The following is a 14,874-nucleotide window of genomic DNA, read 5'->3' on the forward strand; positions in this document are numbered from 1 at the left end:
AAAGTGTATGATAATTTTGAAATGTTTTAATTTAAAAAAAAAAAAAAAAAACGAATTATAAAATTTATAATCTTCTTTATAATTTAATTTCTATATAGACAATATTTTTAAAATTCTTTATAAAAAAATAATTACAATTTTTTTTATAATAATAATGTCTTAATTTTTTTATAACATTTTGTCTTCAAAAATTTATATTTTTTAATTTTATACATTTAATAAAATGGAGAATATAAGATTTATAAATTTTATTTTTTAGGAATATTTTATTTTTTATTTTTCTCAATAAAATCAATAGCATCTTGAACAGTATTAATTTTTAATGCATCTGCATCAGAAATTGTGATATTAAATTTTTCTTCTAATGCCATTATTAATTCAACTAAATCTAAGCTATCTGCTCCTAAATCCTATAAAAAAGAGGGAAAAAAAAAAAAGTGTAACATTATAAATATATATATATAGAGAGATATACAATTAGAATATAATTATTTATTTATTTGAAAATGAAATATAAACATATACTCATTTAAATAATATTTATATCAATCTTTTTTTTTTTTACTTTCGTAAAACTTGATTCTAATTTTATTTTGTCTTCTTCTACTGAGAGTTGTTTAGATGTAATCTTTTTAATATCATCAAAAGTACTTTTTAATGAATTCATTGTATTTCTTCTTAGGATACTACTGTCATTTTTTTTGTTTCTAAAGTTTACGTCACTTTTTCTTCTCTTACAAACTTTAAATGACACACCATCTTTCAATGTATTCTTAAAGGCTTAAAAAAGAAAAAAGAAATTAAATAAAAATTAAAAAATATACCTTAATAGAAACAATAAATATTATTTGTTTCAAAAGAAAAAAAAAAAAATATAAGGTTTCTTTTATTTAATGATTTATTTAAATATATATATATATATATTTTGAAATTTAAAACATTTTAAAAATATAATAAATGGAAAAGAGAAAAAAAAAATATATATATATACCATTAACATAGTATAAGAAAAAGATACAAAGTAATAAGACCTTCATTTTTTAAGAACACCTTTAAAGTTTTTTTTTATTATATTAATAAAATGAGTGTATTTCTTTTTAAATTATAATTTAATTTAATAATTAATGATTATTTTTTTTCCAAAAAAAAAAAAAAATAGTAAAATAAAAAAAAATAAAAATATTAATTTTAACACAAAAGAAGAGAGTATATATACACAAAAGATAAAATAATATAAAAAAAAAGAAAAAAAAAAATGAAATTAATAATTGTATTATTTCAAAATAAGTGTTGTATAAAAAGGGAAAAAAAAAAAAAAACATGTACATATATTACTTTTGAATTTTACAATAAAATGTTTTCTCATTATTTATGTTTCGTATAACTTATTAAAAAAACAAGATTAAAAATAAAGAAATTGCAAGTTTATAACAAAAGAAATTTTATAGTATACAATGTGCATTTAAAAAAAAAAAAAGTTTTTTTCCTTTTTTTTATTATTGCTCATTCTATTAGTAAATCCTGAAAATTTATTTCAATAATTTTTAAAAAAAAAGTTATAGGAATTTTTTGCTAAAAAGGAAAATTTTTGTTAATGTGTATAGAGATTATATAGAATGTCTTTTCAAAAGAATAAATAATATGAACATAAAAATTATTTTAAGAAGTAGAAGTAAAATTATTTTATATTTATAATTATTAACTATAAAATTGAAATGATGATACTACTAATAAAAGTAATATGAAATTATTTATAAAAATGTATCTAAAAATTTTTTTAAATAAGTTAGAACATTTAACTTAATACTTAGGCTTTATTATTTTTTTTTTTTTTAAATCTATTTTAAATATAATTTTTATAACATATAGAAAGCCTTAATCTCTTTTTCTTTTATTTTTTTTTATTTGAATTATTGAAATAAATTTTAATAAAATATCTAGAATATTAACTATTATTATTTTCTATTCTTAAATATATGTGATAATATTTAATACTTTATACAAAAATACAATTTATAGTGAAAAGTAGTATTTTTAGAATAAAAAAATATATATACATATATATATATTTTATAAAAATGTGTTCAACAAGTAAAAATAGTATGTTATTTCTGTGAAATTAGTAATAATTATTTTCTACTTTTTTATTTTTTATATCTGTGTAATTTTTGTTTTTGTATTTAATTAGTTTTTTTTATAATTTACTAACAATTATTATCACTGAAAATTTTTTTAGATCACCATTTTTGATATCAATAAAATCAAAAACGAATTTATATTTTTGTATTATTTTGTTTAATTAATATTTTTTTTTTTTTTTTCTTCCCTTTATCTTTTAATAAGGCTTATATAAATTAAATTTTTTTTTTTTTAAATTAATTTTTTAAATTATTGTTGTTAGTGTATCTTAAAGTGCTAAGAAAAAGAAAACATTTCAAAGTGTTAAAATTAAATTCACAAATATTAAATAAAAAGATAAATTAAATATTTAAAAAAAAAAAAAATGAAGTTTTATGTAATAAAAGAAAAGAAGAAAACAAAATAAAAAAAAAAAAAAAATTAGAAATAAATAAAATCCTTTAAAAATATTTTTTAATGTTTTAAATTAAAGGCCTAATTTAAGAGTTTTTTTTTTTTTTTTGTTACTTTTTTTTTTCATTCTTTTAAAAAAAAATTTTGAAATTATAAAAAATGAAAAATATTAAAATTTTCTAATATAATGATTTAAATTTTTTTTTTTGATGTCTTACATATACATACATATTTATATTTTATTTCAACTAATAAAGGAAATAAACATAAAAAAAGTTATATATATATATACATAAAATAATATATAATTTTATGTTTATAAATTTTTTTTTCTTTTTTTTCTTTTTTTTCTTTTTTTTCTTTTTTTTCTTTTTTTTCTTTTTTTTCTTTTTTTTCTTTTTTTTCGTTTTTTTTTTTAACTTTTTTTATTTTTTTATTTAAAATTTTTTTTCCTTTTTTTTATTTATTTTTGTTTTTATTTATTTATATTTAATATACTTCCTTATATGTCTGACCTTTTTATTTCGAAATTACCAATAAAAATATACCTACAGTTAGGATTGAAAATATATTTATTATTACATTGATCTTATATATCTTTAAAATAATGTATTTTATAAAAAAAAATATAAATCTAATTAATAATATGATTAAAGAATTTTTTTATATTTTTATAAAATGAAATAAAAGAGATAAATAGAGAATGAATAAATTAAATTTTAAACTAGAATTAAAAAAAAAAAAAAAATAGGGAAAAGGAAAGAAAGAAAAGAATAAATATAAAGAAGAAATAATTAGGATTAAATAACAGAAATATAAAAAAGGATGATTTTGAAAATGATTTTATATATATAACTAGTAATTAAATTATAATTAAAAATAAGATAAAAGAAAGGATATTTAAAAATTGATAAAATAAAAAGTATAAAAATAAAAGATAATTGAGAATATTATACAAATTAAAAATAATAGTCTAAATAACAAAAAAAAAAAAAAAAAAAATTAATAAATAAATAAATAAATAAATAAATAAATAAATAAATAAATAAATAAATAAATAAATAAATAAAATAATTAAAAAAATATAATAAATGACACATTTAGGATAATATTAAAATAGTAGTAAATATGAAAGAACAACCATTATTTCTATATACATATATAGTTAATTGAATGGTCTTTCAATGATATTAAAAATACCTCAAATAGTATATTGCAGATATATACTTTTTATCCATTTTATATATATGTTGCAAAATTTCTTATATAGTTTTTAGTTTTCCAATTTTTTTAATTTATTTATCTACCTTTTTTTTTAATTATTTATTTTCCTTTTTCTATTTTTTTTTTTTTTTTTTTTGTTATAATGTAAAGAAAATGAATATTTGATAAATAAAAAAAAATTTATAATTTCATTTTTAATTGTATTATATATTATTTGTTTTATACTTATACTATTTTTTTTTTCTTTCTTTTGTTTTTTGAAATGCTTATTAAGAAAGAAAAGGCAAAAGAAGGAAAAGAGGCAAGTTTTTTCTCTTTTAATGAGAAAAAGAAAAGAAATGTTAAAAAATCTTCTGCTTCTTCAATTAATTCATGTGATTCAACAAAAAGTAATTATTCATCTTGTTATTTAAATGCGGAATGTTTTCTGAAAAATATTACTATATGTAAAAAATGTATCTTTTCGTATTTTGATTTTGAAAATGTAACAAAAGTAATTTATATGAGACATGGGGCAAGAACACCTAAAAAAAAAATTCGAAACATTTGGCCATTTATTGAAGGGAAAGGTGATTTAACCTTTTTAGGATTTCAACAATCAATAAAAATAGGAAAATATTTAAGAAAATATTATTATAGTTTAAGAAAATTAAACAGAAAATATAATAATAAATATAACAAAAATAAAAATTTGATTACTAGTTTAAATAAATGGATATATAAAAATAATTTTTTAAAATTAATTAAAGAAAAAAAGAAAATAAATTTTCTCATTAAAATTAATCAAAATAAGAAGAGAAGAAAAAAAATTTTTAAAATATTGATACATAAAAATTATTTTTTTAATTATAAAAAGAGTTCTTATAGTTGTATTAATAATATAGATAAACAAATCAAACTAAAAAATGTAATAGAGCAGAAAAGCAAACAAAGAAATTCCAATTTTTATAAAAATAATTACACAAATTTTTATAAAAAAAAAAAGATAAATAATAACGATAATGATAAATTCTTAGAGAAAATAATATTTTATTATGAAAATATTTTAACAAATAATAATATTTTTAATAATTCAAAAGAAAAAGAAAATTTTTTAGACATTATTAAGAATATGTATTTAAGTAAAAAAAGTTTTTTAAATAATGTGTTAAGAAAATGTAAAATAGACATTGAAAAAAAAAAATATGATAAAATAATTAAGTTAATAAATAAATATTTATGTATTAAAACAACAAATAGTGAAAGATGCAAACTAACAGCATATGCAATTATATGTGGAATATTGGGTATAAGCAAAAAAATGTTTTTTTTTTTTTTTTTATTATCGTTTGATAATGATTATGAATATTCCAATTCATTATATGACAAAATAAAATGTAAAAGTAAGAATTCATCAGGGGAAAAGAGAATATATCTAAATTCATTTGATTTAAGTTATACAACTAATAACAATATTTATGAAAAAGAGGATTTTATTTATAAAGATAAAGATTATGATGAATCTATGCATAAAATAAAAAAAAATTATCATTTAACAAAGACTGTGAAATTGGATAACTCTATTTATCATTATTATTTATATAACATATTTAAGAATTTTATGAATATTGATAATTATAAGTTATATAATGATACAAATAATTTTGAATGTAATAATGTTCACAAAAGTTTGCATTTGAATTTTTATGATAAAACTCAAAATGTTCATTATAACTGTAAGTATAAGATTATGAATAATTCAATAATACATAGTAATAATAATATCAACCATGTATACAATAATGATACACTAAATGAAAAACGAAATTATAATTATAATATAAATGAAAACTTATATGAAAATGAAAAGAATATAAGTTATATAATGGATGATTTTGAGATTAATAATAATACTAATAATGCTATTGATGACAGCAATATATTCAGAAATAAATCAAATGAAAAAAATATCTCTACGTTGAATTTTAATGATTCTAACTATAAAGAAAAAAGTGATTTTGTTAATAAAACTATGAATTATTCAAAATATTTTAAAAAAAGAGATTCCAAAAATTTTTTTTTGGAAAAAAATACTAAATCTAATTTTATGAAATCATTAAGCCATAGTGATAATATTATATCAGGTGTGGCTAATTTCAAGAATTTAGAAAAAAAAAGTTTAAGAAAAATGAACCTTAAATTTAATATAAGTTATAATTTAATGTACAATATGAATGTGTTTTTTGAATTTGTTATGAATAATAAAAATAATACACAATTTTTTTATAGTAAAATAAAAAAAACAAAGCATCGTAATAAAAGAAGTTTGGAAAAATCATATATTTATTATGTTTTTCAAATATATTTACAATATATATTAAATAAATTTATAAATCATATCATCAATAACGTTCCTTCAGATAATCGTTCCATTTTATCTAGAAATGAGGATAAATATTTTCTACATTCTTTAAAATTCGAAGAAGGATCAATTCCAGTTTATATAAACAAGTTTTGTAAAACAATTTATGATGAAAAATATAATGAAATTGATGTAAATAAGGTAAATGTGGGAATGAATAAATTTAATCGTAGCAATAACAATAATAATAATAATATTATATCTAATAATATCAATAATATGCATGATTATAATAATAGTTATAATGTTAAAAACTGTGATTTCAATAATGTGAATGATAATAACAATAAGACTGATGACTACATTAATAATAAACCACTAGGTTTTGATAAGTATTTTAATAATATATATAATAAATTTATAGAAAAGTATAATTATTTACTTAACTTTCTGAATTATATAAATTTGTATATTAGATTTTTTTTTTATTATTTAAAAAATGTATATGTATTGTGTTCAGTTGTCAAGGTAGCTGAAAGAAATTCTCTAATGTTTAAAACATTAAAAGCTAAAAATCAGTACATTAAAAAATTAAAAAATCATATTTTTAATAATTCAAAACTATATAAATTTTTAAATAATTATTATAAGGAAGAAATCTCAATAGTTTATTATATAACAAAATGGAAAGGTAAATATATAAACACAAGAGAAATTTTATTAAAAGATGAATGTAGTATATATACTCCAAATGTTTATTTAAATAATAGTATATTAAGTACTTTTAAAAAACATATTTCATCTATATATAAACTGAAAAGAAAGTTAAACAATTCAATAATATTAAGAGACTTGAGAAAATTAAATTATAGTTCAGTTAATACCAATTTTTTAAATATCCAGAATTATGAACAGAATGAGATACATAATGAAAAAAAAAAAAATTGGAGGCATTTTTTTAATGATAAAAGAAGAAAAATTAAAAATATCAAAATTATTAAAAAATTTATTAGTTCATATGATGCGTATGTCTATCATAATGTTAATCTTTTTTTTGATTTTAACAATGCTTATAAAAAATTGTCAAAAGAGGATTCTAGCGATACTATGACAAGTCATGAAGGAAAAGTAAACAGCTCAAAGAATATATATTTTTTTAATACATTTCAAGCAAATATCGGTGAATTAGAAAACAGTAGTACTGTATCACCAAAAAATATATCAACTAAAGGAAGTAATGAAAAAAGAGAAAGCATTAATAGTTATATTAAACAAGAAAAAAACAATACTTTTGAAGAAAAATTTACACATATGATATATAACAAAGATATAAAAAATAATGAATTAAAAGATGATAATAAAACAACACAAGAAGATAAAACTGTCCAGTTGAATGAAAAGCATGACGATCATTATATATATAGTAAGGATGAAAAATATAAGAATAGCAAAAAATGTTATAATGAAATATATAAAGATAAAAAGGAATGCTGTAAGGATTATATAAGTTTTTCCAAAAGTGAATTAATAACATTATCTCTAAATAAAGAAAATGAATTAAATAAAGATAAGTTTGATAAATATAAATGTGATAAGAAAAATAAGATAGTAAGTTGTGGTAGTTTTCCTATATATGAAAAAGAAAAAAAAAAATTTTGTATGTACAAGAATTTAAATGGAATTATTAAAGGAGTAAAAAATGAAAAATTTACTGAAAAAAATTTAAAGTACATTTATAAAACAAGTAAATATTTTAATATATCTAAAAAAAAGAAGAAAAATAAGATAAAGAAGTTCTATAAAAATGTATATGAGTGTTATAAATTAATGTGTAAACTTGAATATAATAATAAATATTTATCATGGTTGTGTAGTGGTATGTCATTAATTGATGTTGCTATAAATTTTATAATCAACGTAAGATTATTTGAAAAATTTCAAAAAAAAAAAAAAAAAAAAAAATTTATTCCAAAAATTATATTATATTTAACGCATCAATCGGCTCTTTTATCCTTTCAATCTTGTTTAGGAATAAAAATAAACAATATGAAAATACCTCCTTTTGCTGGTTTTATATCACTTGAATTAATTCGAATTAAAAAAAGGAAAATAAAACGAGGAAATTTTGAATATGAGTTATATAATAATTGCTTTAATGAAGGAGAATCCAATAGTATTGATAAGAAGTTACATACTTTTGCTACTAAAAAAAATCATATTTTTACAGAAAGTAATTCTAAAAATATTAATAGTAGTAAAATTCTTAATTATATTAATAAAAATGATACAGCAAATATATTTTGCTGCAAAGAGGATTGTGTTTGGAAAGTTAGGAAAAAAAAAAAAAAAAATTCTCTGAAAAATATTAATAATTATAAAAACTGTAAAGAAGAAATAGAAAAAGTAATTAATAAAAAAAAAGAAAAAAGAAATAGGAAAAATAAATACAATGATAAATATGAAAGTTTTTTGCCAAAATGTTCTAATAAAATTCAAGATTTTAAAAATTTGTTTTTTTTATTATGCTATAAAGATAATAAAATTGAGGACCTTATTGAATTGTATAATTTATGTTTAAGTAACGATTATACACATATAAAAAATGTTCATTTAATGGATGGAAAAAAAAAGAGGAAAAGATATTTTTATGGTTATTTCATTAAATTTACCTTTAATAATTATTTTCCTTTAAAATTAAAAAAAAAAAAATCTATTAGAAAATATAACATAGATAAAAAAAAAGAAGATAAATTTTATAATAATAACTTTCAAGAATTTCAAGAAAATAATTGTGCAGTTGAAGAAAAAAAAAACAAATATTGCTTTGGGAATCAAAAAGAAAAAAAATATCTTTTTAAAAAGAATAATATTATAAATAGAGAAGTATATAAAAATGAAGAAAAAAAAGACAGTTTTAATAACATTGAACAAAATGACTTAATAAAAGATAATTTGAAATGGAATGAAAATAGTATCAAAGGAATAAGGAAGATAAAACCTAATGAAAAAAAATATCTTATAAATCCTTTTTATACTGATTTAACTGAAAGTGAAAACAATTATATGCAAAATCAAAAAAATTTTAAAGAAAAATTCCAAAACGAACATATAAAGTTACATACTTTAAAGAATCAAAATATAAATAAAAATGAAATATGCTCAAAGAAGAATAACACATCTCTACCTTTGGTAAATAATTTTGTAATTAATAAAAAAATAAAAAAAAATATTATGAAGAAGTTGAATATGAATAATTTTAATTTTAATTGTAAATATGATAAATACATGAATTATATTTATAATAGTAAAAGCATAAAGTACAGTAAGAATTATCATAAAATTAATAAAAATACAAAGATAAAGTTTACGACTAAAAAAAGTGATAATATTAATAGCAAATTATTGAGTAAATACAAAATTGAAAAAAATGAAAATACGTTTCTATTTAGTGAAGAAGGTTTAAAAGATGAGCGTGACTTTCGAAAGTCAAAGTTCAAATCTCTAAAAATAAAAGAACAAGGAGATATAATAAGTCAAAATTTTGAAAAATTAAAAAAACAAGACAATAGTTATAATATGGGATATTGTTTTAGGTTGAACAAAAAAAATATATCAAAAAAAGTATTTAAAAATACCACAAGTAATAAATATATTAAAAAAAATGCATTTTTTAAGAGAAAAGGGGAAAAAATAAAAACAAATTATGAAAACGAAAATATGATTTGCTTAGATTGTTTCATTTTATATTTAAAAAAAATGTTAAGTATATATGGGAACCCTGAAATGTTGTAATTTTTTTAAATATTTTAATTATTCCTATAGACACTATTTTGAATATGTGTATTTCATTAGGGTTTTATCTATTAACGTTTAGTAAATTTTTTAATCTTAACAATTTTTTTTCTTTCTTTTATTATGAGAATAAAAAGAAAGTTTTATTGTTATATAAAGATTGTAAAATAGTGAAATTAATGCTTTGAAAAAAAAAAAATAAATAAATAAATTAAATGAATATTTAATTATATTATTAAAATAAAATTTTAATTATATATAATTATTGATTATTAAATAAATGGGCGTTGAAAAAACAAATATATGAATATAGGTGAGATGAAATATAAATACAATAGCAAAAAAAAAAAAAAAAAAAAAAAAAAAAAAAATTAAATTAAATTAAAAATATAATAACAAATTGCATAAATGGATAAAGTACTATTTCTTGTTTAAAACTATATCTACATTAAAAGAGAGAACATATTTTTCATTGAAAATATCATATTCTTCTGTGTTTTTTCTTATAAATGATGTTATGAATTCAGATATATTTTGATGAGTTGAGGAAGAATGCACTATATTTGTCTCAGATAACAAATCATTTTTAATAAAATTAATGTAAAATAATTTTAAGCATTCAAGAGAAAGTGATGATATATTTAAGGGAGAATCAGGAAAAGTTAACAATACAAATAAAAGAAAAATATTTCTTTTATCAAGGTTATTCATATTATAATTTGGAAATATTTTTAATATCATTTGAATTAAAAATTTTATTTTTTTTTTAATTTTTTTTTTACTTTCTTTGTCAAGATACTCTAGAAAGGAAAAAAAATTTAAGATATATGTTGATATATTTGGAATATAAAAAACATTTGCAGGAAGTTTTAAAAAGTGAATGTAAAATATGTGCTTCCATTTTTCTTTATTTTTTAAAATAAGGTATCTAAATAAAAGATCTGCTTCTTTTAAGTAATCTAAAAATATAATACTATTAAAGAATTTTATTTGGTATTCTATTTTAACATTATTTTCTGCAAATATATTCATAATATATTTTTTGCATAATATATACATAGTATTGACTTCTCTTAATTTGCTGTTTTTTAAGGAAACAAATATATCAATAATATTCATATTTGTTAATTTTACTTCATTATTAATTTTATTTTTCAATTTATTATTATATAATGTATATAAAAATATGTTGAGTTGTTTTATTAATTCATTTTTTAAACATTGTTCGTTGTAATTTTCTTTATCATAGTTATAAAAATCATTTTTAAATAATTCAATTTTTTCTATATTCTTTTCATTTATATTTTTACACTTGTTTTCGAAATTATTATTAATATGTAAAAGTAAATTATTATTTTTTCTGTACTTGCTACAGTTAATGTTTTCTTTTTTTTCTTTATTTTTTTTTTGACAATCCATTTTTTCTAAATTTATATTTTCATATATCAATTTTTTGTTATTTTTTGGCCCAGTAAAATTCAGTGATATTTTTTTTGTTTGATCTGAATACTTAATAATAGTATAATAAAAACTAGCTATATTATTTATTATTATAACTAAATGGTTTTCATCTAAATCATCACATTTAATAAAGTTATTAAAATATAATAATATGAAATAGTTAAATTTTTTGTAGAATAAACAACACTTTTTGTAATTTTGAAAATATATATGTAAAATTTCCTTGATAAAAGTAAAATTATTCATAAAATTTTTATCATTCAATATAATTTTAGTTGACAAATTTATAATATTTGTAAATATTAAATAATTGCTATTACAACTGTAATTGTTATTAATTTTATTTTCATTGTTTGTTATCAAACTACTTGATTCTTCAATAATACGTTTCATTATATAAAAGAGATATTTCATATCAATATTTTGTAATTTTTCTTTCATAAATTCATAGTAGGAGCAAAAAATATCATGATTAAAATTTTTTGTTTTTAAAAATGCTGAAAGTATGTAAAAAAAATTTTCTTCATGCAAGTAATTTCTTTTGCATTTTATTAATTCGTTTAAAAAAATTAGTAACCTTTCTTTTATATAATTATTATTTTCATAAAAAGAATAGATATTTTCATAAACCCTAAAAAAGGTGTTCAAAGAGTACTGTGTTAAAAAATTAGGATTATTTATAATGCTACTTTTATTGTTATTATTTCTTAATAAAAACTTCTCAAAATTTATGTCAGAGTTTTTTTTACATAAAAAAGAGTTATGCTGAATCAATGAAAATTCTGAAAATTTACTTTTATTAAGGTGAAATAAAATATTCATTATCTTATCTATAGCATTTTTTATGCTTATATCTATATTATTAAAACTTATATTTTTATTATCCTTAACATTATGTTTAGTGGACAAAAAAGTGTGTTCAATAATATTATTTTTTTCATTATTTGGTACTGCTGTAATATCATTGCTATTATTCTTTTTATTAAAGACATTATTTTTATTATAAATACTTTCTTGACATTTTGTCTTTAAGCTTTTCTTTATTTCATTAAATTTTATTAAAAAATTAATAAACATTATAATTTCTGTTTCATTTTTAAATAAATTAGAATCATTTGTATTTAAATAATTAAAACAATTATTTAAAAAAGGCATATTTAGCCCTTTATAATATAAATATATGTTAAGTAATAATAAAATATGATGATTTGATAAATTCTCATAATATTTCTTATCATAAGTCATATTTTCACTTTTTATTAAATAATTTAAAATAGATATTCTAAATATATCATTTATATTAAAAGAAATAAATATTTTATTTGTTTTATGTAAATAATGCACAACTGTAATTAATTTTCCTAATTTCAAATCATTTTTTTCTCTATATGGATGTAATATACAATTCGATACACTTTGTATTAATATAATTAAGTTAATTATTTGTTTTTGCTTTATATTCAATATTTCCAAATTTTTTTTTTTTTCATATAAAATTTTCTTTTCAATTTGTTTAAAATATATCTTATAAGAATTTAAGCTTGAACAGATTAATAATTGATAATATAAACCTTTTAATAAATTAATCATCATATTTATATGAAGATTATAGTACTGAACATATATACAATTATATGAGTTATTTAAAAAATTGGTAATATTAAGAAATATATTTTTATAATTTCTTAATTCACTTAATAAAATGGACATATTTACATAAATGGAAAAAAAATTATTCAATTCATTTTGCGATATAATTATAGAATCATTCTGATAAATCGAAATATAACTGATCAATTGATTGAAAAACTGTTCTAAACATTTTTCTCCATCTTCATAATTTCTTGATAAAAAATTTTGAATTTTTATAATTTTTATAACATTAATTATATGCGAATAATTCCATATGTTTATATGATTTTCTGTATTACATTTTTTAAATTGTTTTTTCGAAACATTTAAATTTTCTTTATTGCTATCATCATATTCACTGTTTTCTTTTTTTGATTGATCATAGCTATTCTTCAATTCATTACTTTTTTTATTAAATATTTTATTGCACTCTTTTAAAATGTTGTATAATATATCGTAATTTGTTTTTTTATATATAAATAAATTACGCTTATTTGTTTTTTGCTTATCAAATATACTTAAACTTGCTGACAAATAAGATAAAGATAATCTGAAATTTATGTTGAATTCAATTATTTTACTTCCTAATAGAGAAATATTATACAAAATTTTTTCATTAATAAAAGATGGATGGTTAGATAAAAATATAATAAAGCTATTTAAGTAAGCAAACGTTTCTTCATCGAAATCTTTATATTTATAATTTTTATTAGATAATTTTTTAATTTCATTATTACTTAAAGCATTCTTGTTGACTTCTTTCATAAAAGAAGCTTCATCAGTTGATATATTTTCTTTGATCAAACAATCTTTGCCTTTTATATTATTTTGGTTTTCTAAATTACTTTGATCATAATTTTTTAATTTATGTAAATTACATTTATATAAATTATATTCCTTGTTAATATCCTTTTTCTCAATTATTTCGTTATCTAAATTTTTTTTATTTATATTTGTTTTATTATTTAATTTGTTATAATTTTTTTTGGGGTAAAATTTATTAAAATTACTGAAAAAGGAAAAATAAAATATATTTTTAACTAGTTCATTTGAGACATCATTAGATTTATTTTTGTGAATATATTTAGATAAATTATTTAATACTTCATAAATATTTTTTAAATTGTAATTTCTCAAATTCAAATTAACATTATAATGAATATAATCAAAAATATTTATTGAACAATTGTCATAAATACCATTTTTTAAATTATTTAAATAATATTTTTTTTTTATTAAAATATTATAAAATGATAACATCAAATTTTTGTTTATATATATATCTCTGTTTTTAGGATTTTCATTGATTATTGACAAAATTTCGTTTACAACATTATCCAGTTTATTTGACTTAATTGTATTTAATATCAATTCAATTTTACTTTTTTCTTTACTTACAGGCAAATTATTATATTTTATTTGTTCATAATCATTTTCCAAGTTATTATTTTTTATTATATGATATACATCATTTTTCTTGTTACTATTTTTTTCAACTATTATTTTTACATTTTTTAATTCTAATGATTTAGAACAATTTGAATATTTTTTCAGTATTAAGAAATAATTATTATTATCTAATTCATAATTTAATTTATTTTTAATAAAGTAAGGAATATTATTTAATTTTTGATAAAACTGCATTAAATCTTTAATATAAAAATTCTTTAGAAGTTTTAAACAAGTTTTAGAATAAAAATAATAATTTAAAATATATATAGTCTTTATAAATAATTCTCTCTCTCTCTCTCTATATATATATATATATATAAAATGCTATTTTTTAGTTATTTTTTTTTAAATGAAAACATCATGTAAATTATATATAAATATTAAGAAATAATTTTAATAAAATATTAAGAAAGAAATAATTTTATTCATTTAATACTTAG

At 16.4% G+C, this 14,874-nt stretch overlaps 3 protein-coding genes across 3 annotated transcripts; 1 reads left to right on the forward strand and 2 right to left on the reverse strand.

Annotated features, from left to right (window-relative positions):
• Positions 1-266: 266 nt before the first annotated feature.
• On the reverse strand, positions 267-1,037 carry ACP (acyl carrier protein, putative; the record flags this gene model as incomplete). Its single annotated transcript, XM_028680288.1, has 3 exons — positions 267-410; positions 566-780; positions 992-1,037. 3 exons carry the CDS (start codon positions 1,035-1,037, stop codon positions 267-269), a joined length of 405 nt encoding a protein of 134 aa, XP_028531800.1.
• A 2,981-nt stretch (positions 1,038-4,018) lies between these two features.
• On the forward strand, positions 4,019-9,889 carry PRELSG_0414200 (conserved Plasmodium protein, unknown function; the record flags this gene model as incomplete). The annotated part of the gene is made up of 1 exon (XM_028680289.1): positions 4,019-9,889. The coding sequence occupies one exon, from the start codon at positions 4,019-4,021 to the stop codon at positions 9,887-9,889; it is 5,871 nt and encodes a 1,956-aa protein (XP_028531801.1).
• A 420-nt stretch (positions 9,890-10,309) lies between these two features.
• PRELSG_0414300 (conserved Plasmodium protein, unknown function) lies at positions 10,310-14,626 on the reverse strand (the record flags this gene model as incomplete). Its single annotated transcript, XM_028680290.1, has 1 exon — positions 10,310-14,626. The coding sequence occupies one exon, from the start codon at positions 14,624-14,626 to the stop codon at positions 10,310-10,312; it is 4,317 nt and encodes a 1,438-aa protein (XP_028531802.1).
• Positions 14,627-14,874: the final 248 nt, after the last annotated feature.

This window comes from Plasmodium relictum, assembly GCF_900005765.1.
Source record: "Plasmodium relictum strain SGS1 genome assembly, chromosome: 4".
Lineage (NCBI taxonomy): Eukaryota > Apicomplexa > Aconoidasida > Haemosporida > Plasmodiidae > Plasmodium > Plasmodium relictum.